This window comes from Tripterygium wilfordii, chromosome 19 (assembly GCF_013401445.1).
Source record: "Tripterygium wilfordii isolate XIE 37 chromosome 19, ASM1340144v1, whole genome shotgun sequence".
NCBI classification, from domain to species: Eukaryota; Viridiplantae; Streptophyta; class Magnoliopsida; order Celastrales; family Celastraceae; genus Tripterygium; species Tripterygium wilfordii.
Window position 1 is genome coordinate 2,457,700 of NC_052250.1, and position 13,149 is coordinate 2,470,848.

At 34.9% G+C, this 13,149-nt stretch overlaps 1 protein-coding gene across 1 annotated transcript; it reads left to right on the top strand.

Moving 5' to 3' along the window:
• The first annotated feature begins 3,172 nt into the window (after positions 1-3,172).
• On the top strand, positions 3,173-5,357 carry LOC119985452 (probable terpene synthase 6). The gene is made up of 5 exons (XM_038829755.1): positions 3,173-3,677; positions 3,774-4,146; positions 4,237-4,594; positions 4,711-4,959; positions 5,055-5,357. Exons 1-5 carry the CDS (start codon positions 3,173-3,175, stop codon positions 5,355-5,357), a joined length of 1,788 nt encoding a protein of 595 aa, XP_038685683.1.
• Positions 5,358-13,149: the final 7,792 nt, after the last annotated feature.

The window sequence follows — 13,149 nt, forward strand, 5'->3', positions numbered from 1 at the left end:
TGGCACTGTATCTATGTATCTATATGCATCGTGCATGCATATATGCATATGTAAATTTTTTATGGTGTTAAATATGTATTAATGTTTTAGGACAATAAATGGAAACCCTTGATGACTAGCTCGTTAATTAGATACAAGGGATACCAGAGGTGAACAAGGTTTTGAAAACCGACCAGAGTGTTTCTTTACCAAAAATGACATATTAGTACCCATTTTATGAAGTTGGCCGGACACTTAGGTCAAAGAAAAAAACACTTTGTCATATAAGTACGTCTTTTTCACATAAATACTTATTTTAAAAATTAATAATTACAAATTTTCGTATTTACCATTATTTTTCAATAGGCATTGATCTAAAAGATACCTAGATCTAAGACACCTACTCTCTATCTCCATCATTGCCACGTTTGTCTCTATCTCCACCACTACCACAATCCGTCTCCATCTCCGCCACTATCACCGTTGCTCCTCCACTACCATCGCACCTCCACAATCATCTTCTTCATTTTCTTATTATTCTTCTTCCTCTTTTTCTTATTTTTATTAGTGTTCATCTTCATCTTGTTAGATCTGAGATGTAATATGAGATATGAGATCGTAATCTGATATTTGAGATCGTAATATGAGTTTAGATTTGAGATCATACAGTTCTGAGATCGTATGTTACTATTTCAATGTTAACATTTATTTGAAACAGTAACATTACGTGAGCAAAATGGCCAACTTCGGGTCTCCCTTTTCGGTAGCCGTTTTGGACCAAATCTGGTTGGGCATTATGCATCTCAGTGAGGAGAGTCTAACAGCGGCGGTGATGTAGTGAACCATCACTGGAATTGTTTCGATTTGAGGCTTTTTTCATGAAATAATAACATGAACTGATATATAGCGGGTTAGTGATGTAATTGGAATTTTCATGGGTATTTATGTGTCCATGTGTTTTTTGAGTGGACCTAAATGTCCAAAAGTCTCATTAAATGTACCAGCCTGAAATTTTCCCTTTTCTTTGTTCAAGAGCCACTGCTTCGCAACTGGGTTCAGAGACGTTATGTTGAGAGGGGATGCAGGGAGTTGGGCTGGAAAGTTTTGGGTTTAGAATTATATAATTAGATCATCTATTTACAAATATTCATCTAAATGTTATTGTACCTAATTATAAATTTATTAATAAATAAACAGATAAATTGGTGTTATAACATGAATTTATAAATCCTTACCAATTAAAACTATAGAATTTATTAAGTCCACATGGAGGTTTTGCCACCTGGATTTAGCGGTGTTAATACTTAAGAATTTGAGGATTCTAAAGAGGATATAACTATTCTTGTAAACTCTGATTACTTTGAGTTATAATTGATTAGCCGATTTTTTTTCCCATTACTTTGATCGATCAAGTAATTCAAAGATTTCACCAAGGAGAAGTGGTTCGGTTGACAATCGACTGGGTTAGACATATGTGTGTCCAAGATTCAATTTCAATGAAAAACATATTTCTCAATAGTATTTTTTTAAAAAAAAAAAGTAATTCAAAGATTTCAAACGCGGAGGCCATAAAAGCTAATAAAAAACCAGCTACCTTACTAGTTTTAGTCTAATGCATTTTAAGCCATGCAACATGCAAAATCAACAATCAAAACATAAAAATAAAATAATAATAATAATAAAAGTCAAAACTCCTAAAATTCACTCAAATTTCCAACGTTTCGATTGAATTAAGCATCCTTTGCACAAGAAATTATAGAGATGTATAAAATGTACGTATTCTATTTTTGTGATTCAATAAAATATAATCCCATGCATTGTAGATGTCGACAATTTTTATTTTTTTTTTAAAAAAAAGTTGAAGTAGAAAAGTACAATTCTCCCCTTTAGCCAAAAGCTGGCATTATTAGGGAAGCATCTTCCCTTTATTGAAAGTGAGAGGATTGGATTGACATATCCAATGGGAAGTGGAAAGAAAACGGAAAAATTAGTGATAAGTCCCTCACTTAAAAGTTTTATTCCAATAAGGACAGTCAAATATGGTATGTTCCATAAAACTATTCCATAAAGGATAAAAAGCTAAAATATATGGTTTTATTGTCTAAAATACCCTCATCTTCATCCTCAAACATGGACCACACCTCTTGCATGTGATTAATCTCTGACCTTCGCCGGAAGCTTCGTCTTCACCCTCGGAAGCTTCGTCTCCGCCCTTCATGGCTTATTCGATAGCTCTATGATTTTTTTAGTGATTTTTCTTCCCAATTTGTTTGTATTCGAATTATATCTTCTCATACTCACCATTGGGCTTGTACATCTTGTTGTTTTCCTTCGATCTGTCATCATATCATTATTTTCGACAATTTTTGTGATGATTTTCGTGGTTTTTTTGGTTTTGATTTGGGATTTACAGACTGCATGTGATATGTTATCTATTTCGATTAATTTGATATCTGTCATAATGTTATTTGTCTTGCTAATGTTATTTGTCTTGTTAAAATGTTATCTGTCTTTAATCAAATGTTATATGTTTGAAGTTTTAAAATAAATAACATATCATAATAGATCCGAAACAGATATAATATTTGCATATTCGATTTCATAACAAAAAAAAGAGTTCGAAAAAGTAATAAAACCTCAAAGGTGATACGCCTTGGTCAGTGGACTTGATTGGGGGTGTTGATGGTCGCAGGCGTAGCTGTGTTGGCCGGATCAAGCTCTTTTCCAAACGGTAGTCATGATTTAATGAAACTTTTCTGGTGACTCAAGTGATAATCGACTGTTAGTGATGATTGGAATAACATAGAGCTTCATTTCGATAGTTCGTTCGTTGAAAATGATGGTCGAACGGCCAATTTCTAGTGATCGGTGTGAAGGAAGAAGAAGAAAGAAGAAGAAGAGAGAGAAAATGAGAGGAAGAAGAAGCGTGCATGGCAGTATAATTGCTCATAGGGTCATTTTGATAAGTTGTTAGGCTTTGTCCCTTTTTTCAAAAGTTTTTTTTAAGTTGTCATTGTTGAATACAACCTTTATTTTTGTCCTTGTGTTTAAAAAGTCCAAACAAAACAACTGTATACTCCACATTTCTCTATAAATAGGCGCAAGTTTGTAACTCTTTTGCTCACAGAAGCTTTAATTTACTTAGTATTGAAATATTCTCATCTTCATCATCTATCTATAGCTAGCTATGACAATGGCATCAAAATCCCTGCCAGTGGAGGCCATGCGCCCCTTGGTTAATTTTCCCCCATCGCCGTGGAGTGCTGAATATTTGGCCTCCTTATGCCCAAGCGATTCAGTACCTATTTATTCTTTTCTTCTTATTTTCCATCACACGTCCATGTTCATGCTTTTCTTTCTTACAGCTTTGCGTAAGAACTCAGATTCTAACAATATATATGGTCGACGATGGTTATTGCAGGAACTCAGATTGTATACAAAACGAGTCGATGAGCTAAAATCACGAGTTAAAGCTATGCTAATGGATTCCACATATGATGCAGTGGGGAAAGTAAAATTGATTGACTTGCTATGTCGCCTTGGCCTATCATATCACTTTGAAAATGAGATTGAAGATCAACTAGCTCAAAGTTTCAATTCAGAAGCCATTGATGTTGGTGAAAAACATGACTATGACCTGTACACTGTTGCACTTCTTTTCCGGGTGTTCAGACAACATGGTTACAAAATGTCTTGTGGTGAGTAAAACAACGATTGTAATTAATGTATTAAACGAATTCGAGTGTTCGACATGTACATTTAATTGATTGTCTTGAATATTAATCGTGAAACAGAGGTGTTCAACAAATTCAAGGGCGATGACGGTGAGCTTAAGAGGACACTATCTAGCGATGTGAAAGGCATGCTGAGCCTCTACGAAGCTGCTTATTTAAGAGTGCATGGAGAGGATATATTAGATGAAGGTCTTGATTACACAATCACCAATCTCAAGTTTATGAAAAGCCAAAGTGGGCCTCACCTTGCAAAACATATAGCTTATGCCTTGCAACAACCTTTTCACATGGGTGTACGAAGGTTAGAGTCGATGAAATACATTTCTTTCTACGAAGAAGACGACTCTCATAACGAAATGCTGATCAAGCTTGCGAAATTGGATTTTAATCGCGTGCAATTGTTGCACCAACAAGAGCTTGTCGAGGTTGCAAGGTATGTACGAAAATTAAACCTAATACTATAAAGAGAAGAAGAATCATGAGAAGTTAATAATATGATCAAATTTGTGTGTGCTTATTGTAGGTGGTACAAGGATGCGCAAATTGAGTCTGAATATTCTTACGCAAGACAAAGAATTGCCGAATGCTACTTGTGGGCTATGGGGGCTAGTTTTGAGCCACAATATGCACGTATTCGAACATCTACTGCAAAAGTAATACTCACCCTTTCAATCGTAGACGATACATATGATGCATATGGTACAATTGGTGAACTTGAACAATTTACAAATGCAATTCAAAAATGGAACACAAGTGCTATTCATCAACTGCCAGATTATATGAAGTCTCTTTATAAGATTATCTTGGATGTTTACGATGAACTTGAGAATAACTTGCAATCGAAAGAGAGATCGTATTGGGTCTCTTATGCCAAGGATACGGTATGGTTTACCTATGCTACCACTATGTCAAGTACAATATTGAACCCACATGAATTGTCAATGCTCTTTCAGTATGAATACTTGCTTTTAACACATTTTTGGGTTTGTTTTATTAGGTGAAACAATTAGTGAAAGCTTACTATGTTGAAGCTGAGTGGTGCAACAAAAACTATGTTCCATCGTTTGAAGAGTACATAGAAAATGCATTAATCTCAAGTGGCTACCGTGCCGTTTCGGTTTTATGTTTTGTTGGGATGGAAGAATTTGCAGGGATGGAGGCATTTGAATGGTTTAAAAGCTATCCAAAGATTGATCGAGCAACGCGTAGAATGTGTCGTCTCATGGACGACATAGTGTCAACCAAGGTATATATTAATAAGTATATGATTCATATGAAATTCTTGACGATCGGATTTTCTCTTTGTTATCTCCCAAGATGATATGCCTCAATAATTTTCAGGACGAGAAAAAAAGGAGCCAACATGTTTCCACAAGTATTGAGTGCTACATGAAGCAATACAAGATTTTATCGGAGGAGGAAGCAATCAAAAGTCTTAAGAAGAAGATTAATGATTCGTGGAAGGATATAAACGAGGAATGTATGGGACCAACTGCCTTATCGAGGCCTCTATTAGTCCCATTCCTTAACCTTGCTCGAGTAATGGATGTTTTTTACAAGCATAAAGATGGGTACACAGATTGTGAGAATTTGAAAGATTACATCAAGTCATTATTCATTGAGGGCATTCCAATTGAAGACTAGATAGATCAACATTCGCTGAAACTAGCTAGTCCTTTTAAACAGTGATTTCGTGTTTACAATAACAAAAAAGAGTGAGATGTGCTCACCACTTAGCATCCACTCCCACTCCTTCTGGGTGTGAGCGTGCGAGATGTCACATTTTATTAGTTGGAATTATATGTGTCTTTTTAATTGTAGAGTGAAGTTATGGTCAAGGTTGTCAAAATCGGGAATTACATTAGAAAGATCGACAACACGTAAAATCATAAGATTTTACAAAATTTAAGGAATAAATAAAAATAGAGAAATTTTATTTACACCACAAAATTTACACTATTTTTTATTTCTTTTTATTTACATTTATCCGTGTTTGGAATGACAAATATATTATTTATTGAACATAAATATTAAATATGTATTTATATATTGAATTAAAAACTTATAAGTTCACACACCAATTCCCAGTATCATAATAAGATACGAAAGAAACTAAAATACATTATTCTTTCCATGGCCTCCACCTTCTTCTTTCTTTTTCTCTTCCAAAATTCCACAATGAAAAAAAAAAAGGCGATTCTTCTCTACCTTCAATTAACCAAATACTAAAGGACACCCTCAAATAATTTTTTTTAAAAAAAACATGATATAATAATAACTACAATATTGTCTCATTGTTCTCTCTGCCTCCTTCAATTAAAGAAATACACTAGCCGACGATAAACCAAGAAATTACCTGGGGCTCCATGAGAGGTAACATGGAACGGAGCGGACGAAGAAGAGAAGGAGGAGACAAGTGAATCGGAGGAGGTGAAGACTAGCAACGGCGAAGCTTATGAATGAGACAACGGAGAGGGGAGGTCGTTGTAGAACAATCTATGGCTACCACACAGTACCGCAGACATTTTTTGTTGAATCTGCTTCAAAACCACACAAATTTCAACAAAGGATTCTCAGAATTCTCGCACGATTTGGATCAATCCGGGTGAAAATAGGATTACGGTATTTCTTTTTCTTTAGCTGAGGGGAGTTCAAATCAAGCATGGGGTGTCGATTTGATAAGTGAGTTGGGTGGTTAGCATATTGGAAGGTGTGTTAACTTAATTAACATTTTGTTAATCACAAATTTGCAAGTGAAGTGTAGTTTAGATTATCCATTAAATATTTGATGTAAGCATATAAAATATGAATGTAAACTTATACGATTAATATCAATGGCTTTTTAAATATCAAGTATTTATTGTTTCTCATAGACTTGCTTTTTCTTTTGGGAGTCTTTGGTTATCCTATTTGTTGGTTCTGTTGGCTTTTCCCTTATGTGGTTTTCCTGTTCAATTTATCTATCCATTATTGAATTGGAATTTATTTGACCAGTTTTTATTAATTGATGTGTCCTGGTAGTGATACATACACTACAACAATGTTGACGTTTAGCGGTAACTTTTGCGGTGACATAAATTGTCGTCACAAAGCTAGCTTTTTAAATGGCGACAATGACAATCATTGTTGTTGATTAATGTTTTACTTTTTGCGGGCGATAATTTATGTCACCGCATATTTTAGACTTGACGTGACAAATTAGAAAATGTAGCCACTAAATGGCCCACAAAAAGGGCTCGCGAACAAAAAAATGGCCGATGAAACGAAAAATGTAAATTAAGAAAAAAAAAACCACAAATCGTGTGAAGCTGCACTATATCGTAGCGACATCGTCGTGGAGAGATTATTCCCTCAAAATCGAATATTTCATCATGGAGAATCTCTTTGCCGGTAGCTCCATCGCCATGAAGCATTATCCTGGTGAAGTGCCATCGACGTTGAGCACCATCGCCCGTGAAGCTGCACAAAATCGTAGAGAATACGCAGGAGATTTCGAGTTTGGGCTTTCCATTGTTCCAGATTGTAGAGAAGACGTAGAATGATTTCAGTTATGCCGTTTCACCATTGCGTATACAAAAAGTTTCTATAATTTTTCTCCTTTATTACTATTTGACGCTGATTATTCAAGCGTTATATAACAAAGGCGAAGATCCTTTGATGGAGTTGCAATTTAGGTTATAGCTTGAACTTATTGGTTTCAGTTGTTCATTTACTTGCTTGAGGAACAGCTTTAGCATTGAATCTCTGGCCACAACTACTATTGTTCAGGCCATCAAGAGCCCAGAATCCTAGCCCTACTGCTAATCTTAGCGGTCTTTCATTCCTGTATGTGTTGCATCACATGCCATGTTGCTATTTTCTTTCTTAAGATTGTGTACTATGACCATGATTGCTATTTTCTTTCTGTAGGGATTTATCTTCCAACAATCTCAATGGCCCAACTCCAAGAATACTAGCCAAAGACTACAGGTTAGATCTAGTGGAAAGAGACTATGCTTTTTCATCTATAAATCCTGATTTGCTTATTTTTCATCCATAAATCATGATTTGCTTATACATTATACTATATCATCAAACTCAGCTTCATATAAGAATTTTCCTATGCACATGCCTTCGTTGCTTTCCACTTTTTGCTATAATTCTTTTTCAATTTGGGCTCAGTTCTGATTAGTTATTAACTCATGAATTCTCTCTGAGGTTGTGTTATTTCAATTGTTGGATTCTATTCATCATTTTCTCATTTCAGAGTAACCTAAAATTTTGCATTGTGAATAGAAATTTACTTATCTTTTTGTTCTCTCCTAATTGAGGTATTTATTTCTACCCGTTTTGGTTCCCCCTTGAATGTTGAATTCCCTCTAAGCTTTGTGTTGCTGCTTGTGTTTTTACTAAATAAGATACATGACTTTTTCACATTTAATCTCTGGTTGCTTATTTGTTTTAAAAGCCTTCAATATCTGGTGCACATCCATTCATGCTGATCTATTATGACAATAGGAATCTCTAATCTCAGAGTGTGAAATCTTGATTTTGTGTAGTGGTTTTGAAGGCTCTGATTGAATCCAATGCATTCATATATGTTCTTAAGTAAAGAAAGTATTTGTGTACGGTTTAATATATTTCTTATTTGGGTGTTGGTGATTTTACGGCCTGCGGGTAAAGGGTCTATTAACTCAGTTCGGATACTTGTTTCATACAAATCAAATGGTGTCTTTATGGTATTGCAGTGGAACCTAAAGAAGTTGAAGAGCTGCTGCATTTTGTTCATCCAATATTAAGCAATCTGAAACCTTTTAGCTTAAAGTTATGATGTAGGCTTACTATTAGAATCCTTTTAGCTTAAAGTTATGATGTAGGTACGTAAGCTTAAGTAGACTACTGGGACAAGAGAATAATACAATTAGATGCCAAACTTAAGTACCAGAAACATTGGGTGCCTCTATATGTATGAGTTGCTTTTTGAATAAGTTTTTGGCAAATATATTATGAGTAGAACTTTGAACAGGTTTAGGGCAAAATATTGTGTTGCCACAAAAACCTTTTGCCACAAGCGTTTTTGCGCCAGTCGTCGGCAACAGGTTTTTGTCGCAGTAAAAAACTCATTGCGGCGACATTTGAGCATATATTCGGCGACTTTTGTCACCACGAAAAAAGTTCTTCTTGTAGTGATATCCCAACACTTTTGATCCCAAAAAATGTACCAATCTATGTGGCAAGCTGATTCGGATTGTTGATTTGGAAAGTATACCACTTGTTATTTTTTATGAGACAAAAAGCCCCTATTTCTTTGTATAATTCCTTTTTCACACAAGTTGATATCATTGTTTTTTCATTTTTCTTTTTTTAAAACATTTTATCTATTAAAATACACGTTAGATTCTGAAAAAAAATTACATATTCGGAATCAGTATGTGAACCTCTTTCCAACAAGATCTATGTCAATATGTTTTATTGGGCCGTTCTTAATTACATTATTTTTGAAATCAATGTTGAACATTAAAAACAATGTAATCAAAATCTAGATAACTTAAAAACAATGTAATAAAAATATGGAACACTCAAAAAAATGAAATTATAATATTTTTCAAAAGTACATTGAAATTAGGCCTTAAAAGATGAAATTTAGTCTAAATTCACTTTCCAAAGAAGCATAAATCATTGTTCATATATTCATAATGAAAATAATGTAATTACATGTATATCAAGAGAAATTTCATTGTTTATTCTAAAAACATTGAAATTTAAAATTTAAAATATGTATTATTGTCAAACAACTAAAATTGACTAATTGTATTACATAATACATTATGTCATGTGTTATTTTGTAGTAATTACATTGTTTTTAAAAGCAATGTAATAACTATATGGAAACAATGAAAAATAATGTAATAACGATCTGGACACTGAAAAAACAATTCAATAATAATCTGAAATACTCAAAAAACAATGTAATAACGGGTTTATTAGTGTCATTTGTGTTTTTTGATTTATACGCCTTAAACATGATGATTTAGACTAATTGGGAACTAAGTGACTGATTGTGGGGTTTTGCAAAGCATGGATTATCCAATAATTTCACATATATTACGCATAATTTTTTTTTTAATGAATTTAACAATCTATAAAACATAAACTCAAATTCGTGACTCAAGGGGACATGAAAGAAGGATTTTATGAGAAATTGGAGTCTGAACTTCAAGGTCTAAGAAACACTTACCATGTTGGGGGGTTTATGGCATTTGAGCTTCCAGAGAGAAATTCGTCTTATACGATGTCTCTAGTTTGGAAGCACTTGCAAGTAATGATTCCTTTCCAGTAAAAATAACCGGGTCAAAAATGGGTCGTCTACTTCGGGTAATTGTTATGGCTGGCGAAGGGCTGGGCTAGGTGCTCCTCACCTTGGGGAGTCCAATGCTGGTGACGGCTTGCAAAGAAGAAGCCGAAGGTGGTGGGATTGGCCGTTCGAAGTAGCGGAGGGCCGCAGCTTTGCAGGCTTTTTCTGGCGAAAACCTTGACCATTGTTGTCGTTGGAGGGCTGAAGTAGCTTCCCTATGGCCTGGCGCTTCGTTCAGGAGCAGCGGTGGCGCGAATAGTGGCCGGATGGCGAAGAGGCCATAGTTGGCCGTGAGGTGAGGCGTGAGGAGAGAAGGGAGAAGAGATAAGGAAGAGAGAGAAAGGAGAGGGAAATAATGAAAAGAAATAGAATTTTTTTTAATTAATGCCATGTTGGCATGTTTAGTCAGCTTTGCCACATAGATCGGTATATTGTTGGGATAAATTACCCAAATCTCAAACCCTCCTGGTGAGAATAGAACCCTGTAGCTGAAGATCTTAGGCAGACAACCTGACCAACCAGACTATCTACCATTCTCTATTGGGATAAAATTTATTGGGATACAAATCATTTTCGTATCTGTCCAGCTTTTTTCAATATATCTATCTATTATTGAATTTATATCAATTTATCTTGTCTATTTCTATCAATTTATCTGTCGAGCTTTTATTTAATATATATGTTGAAATATCAAGCAATATACCTTTTACCTGTTTTTATCAATTTATATGTCCATTCTTGAATTTATATGTCCATTTTTGAAATTATGTCAATAAAAATAATGTTTAAATTTTTTGCCCGTTGTCGAATGTGGTTTAAAATCCTATGGAATTTATGGTAAATAAATGGCATAGGCTTATTGCAAAAAAAAAAATTTTAATTGATTGACATAATGCCAATTGTCCTTTATGCTTAATAGTATATACACGCAGAAATTATATTATTGTGGATTTAAAGTAAATCCTTCAAATGCGGATAGCTTTTTGAGGATATGGATAAGTGAAATTGATAAATGAGATCCATTATTTTAGGTTTCATATATTTTTAATCAACGGTGAAAACGTATGTCCGCATTTGAGGTTTTTACTTCAAATTCACATGAGAGAATTCCTCTGTACGTATGTACGTTTATGTGTTTATGTATGTATGTATATATATATTGAATTTAAAGATACTTTGACAATTAGAGAGGACAAAAGAAAAATCGGCTAACCGTAGCATAGATCATCATGACCACAGTAGACATAACATATTCCAAAACTTTATTATTATTACAACATATGGTAACCAATCGCCAATCGGGCCCTTAATGTATTGAGAATTCAGATTAGGTAGACACGTAACCTACTTTGTCCGAGCATAAAAATTGTCATTCCTATTTTTTATTTTGTTTCTCCTCGAATTTATCTTATCAGATAAAGTCGGGAGCAAAATGTGAAGTACCTGTTTTGGGATTTTGGGTGAAATTTGATACCCTTCATGGAGGAGAATTGACCGACACCAAAGTGTGTGTGTGTACTTACCCCAAGTGTAGGGTATCGTCAAGTAATAAACCGGTGAGTCCGGTATCGATCCACGAGGAAGCAATGCAAATTTGAAGTGAATGATATGCAAATGACTAGCTAACACTAATAAACACAATGAATATCAAATAAAAGCAAGTAAAAGAAATGGGCCGAATGACTCGGTAGCATGAGCGATTTTGTAATCAAAGTAAGCACAAATTGGATTTAAAACAATTAATTAAAAACCTAGTCTCTAGTCCGTCCCGGTGGCTACTCGGTTCTCATACTCAAGGTATCATTGCAAACACACACAACCATACACAATGCATTGTGTGATACTATCAATCATGCATATGCAAAGAGAATTGGGATATAAGACTTCAATTCATACATGTAGGCCATCGGGTCTCTTAATCTACGATGAACGCAAAGGGATAAGCACCTAATATTATGGATTAATGTTCCCCCTTGGGGCTCGGCTTGGCTAACACCCTAGTTTCACACTCAAAGATCAATTAACCATAACTCTCCCATGCACATTCCTAAATTAACCCAAAACCCCATCATCAATACACATAATTAATAGCTATGCAATGAAAAACTCAATTAATTAAGGAAATCATGCAATGGGTTTAACAATTCTCAATCGAACACATTAGATGCAATCCCTAGACTAGACAATCCAAGAATACAATCAAATATGTCATTCCCATAGATCCAATCACACAACTATCACGAAATTAAAAGAGAGAAATCGAAGCTACGATTCTTTGAGCATACCTTGAGTAATCGAAACCTTGCACCCACCGTTCGGGATTAGAAACTAGAGAAGAGAACTACCCACTCATGATTGTTGCAATAAACATCCAATCTATTGTCATCTAAATCAGAGTTTATACAAAATCAAGAGAAAGCACCAAAAACAACAAAGAAAACTTAGAGAGAGAAACTAGATCTACACTACTCCTATGGTGGCTTCCTGTTGGAGAAGTCAATGAATAAATAGGAAGCCAACCAAATCTTAGGGTTTTCTTCTCTTTTTTTACAATAGAAAATACCTAACTACCCTTATAAAATCGTTTCCCATTGGTTACATACATGATTTACCCCAAATGCCCTTGAAATTTCGGTGCAGAAAATTGCAGATTCGCCGTAGGTGTCCGGACGGGTGTCCGGACACTTCATGCGTCCAACTTTGTGAGCCTCTGTCTCAATTTGTGAAGAAAGTGTCCGGACGGGTCCGGATAGGTGTCCGGACGGGTGTCCGGACAGGTGTCCGGACACCTTGGGAAGTGTCCCGACACCTCACAGCAAAAAGTGCCCAAAAAGTGCTCCAACTTGCCCGAACAAGGTCCGATTCCTACAAAACCAAGGGGAAACATTTGTAAGTGTAAAATTAAGCTAAAATGCAATCAAATACATTAACTAAGTGCTAGAACATCCTAATTAAAGGACATTAGAATCTCAAAATAGAGGTCCAATCAAGAATCAAGTGCATTATTGTGCATTATATATATATATATATATATATATATATATATATATATATAGACACACACACATACACACACTATGCAGTATGTCTGCAATTGAAAAA

What these genes read in the sequence shown, in the direction of transcription:
- LOC119985452 (XM_038829755.1), top strand. Translation starts at nt 3,173, where the DNA reads ATGGCATCAAAATCCCTGCCAGTGGAGGCCATGCGCCCCTTGGTTAAT. An exon ending in TCTCTTATGCCAAGGATACG is followed by an intron (nt 4,595 to 4,710) that starts GTATGGTTTACC and finishes TTGTTTTATTAG; the next exon opens with GTGAAACAATTAGTGAAAGC. An exon ending in ACGACATAGTGTCAACCAAG is followed by an intron (nt 4,960 to 5,054) that starts GTATATATTAAT and finishes AATAATTTTCAG; the next exon opens with GACGAGAAAAAAAGGAGCCA.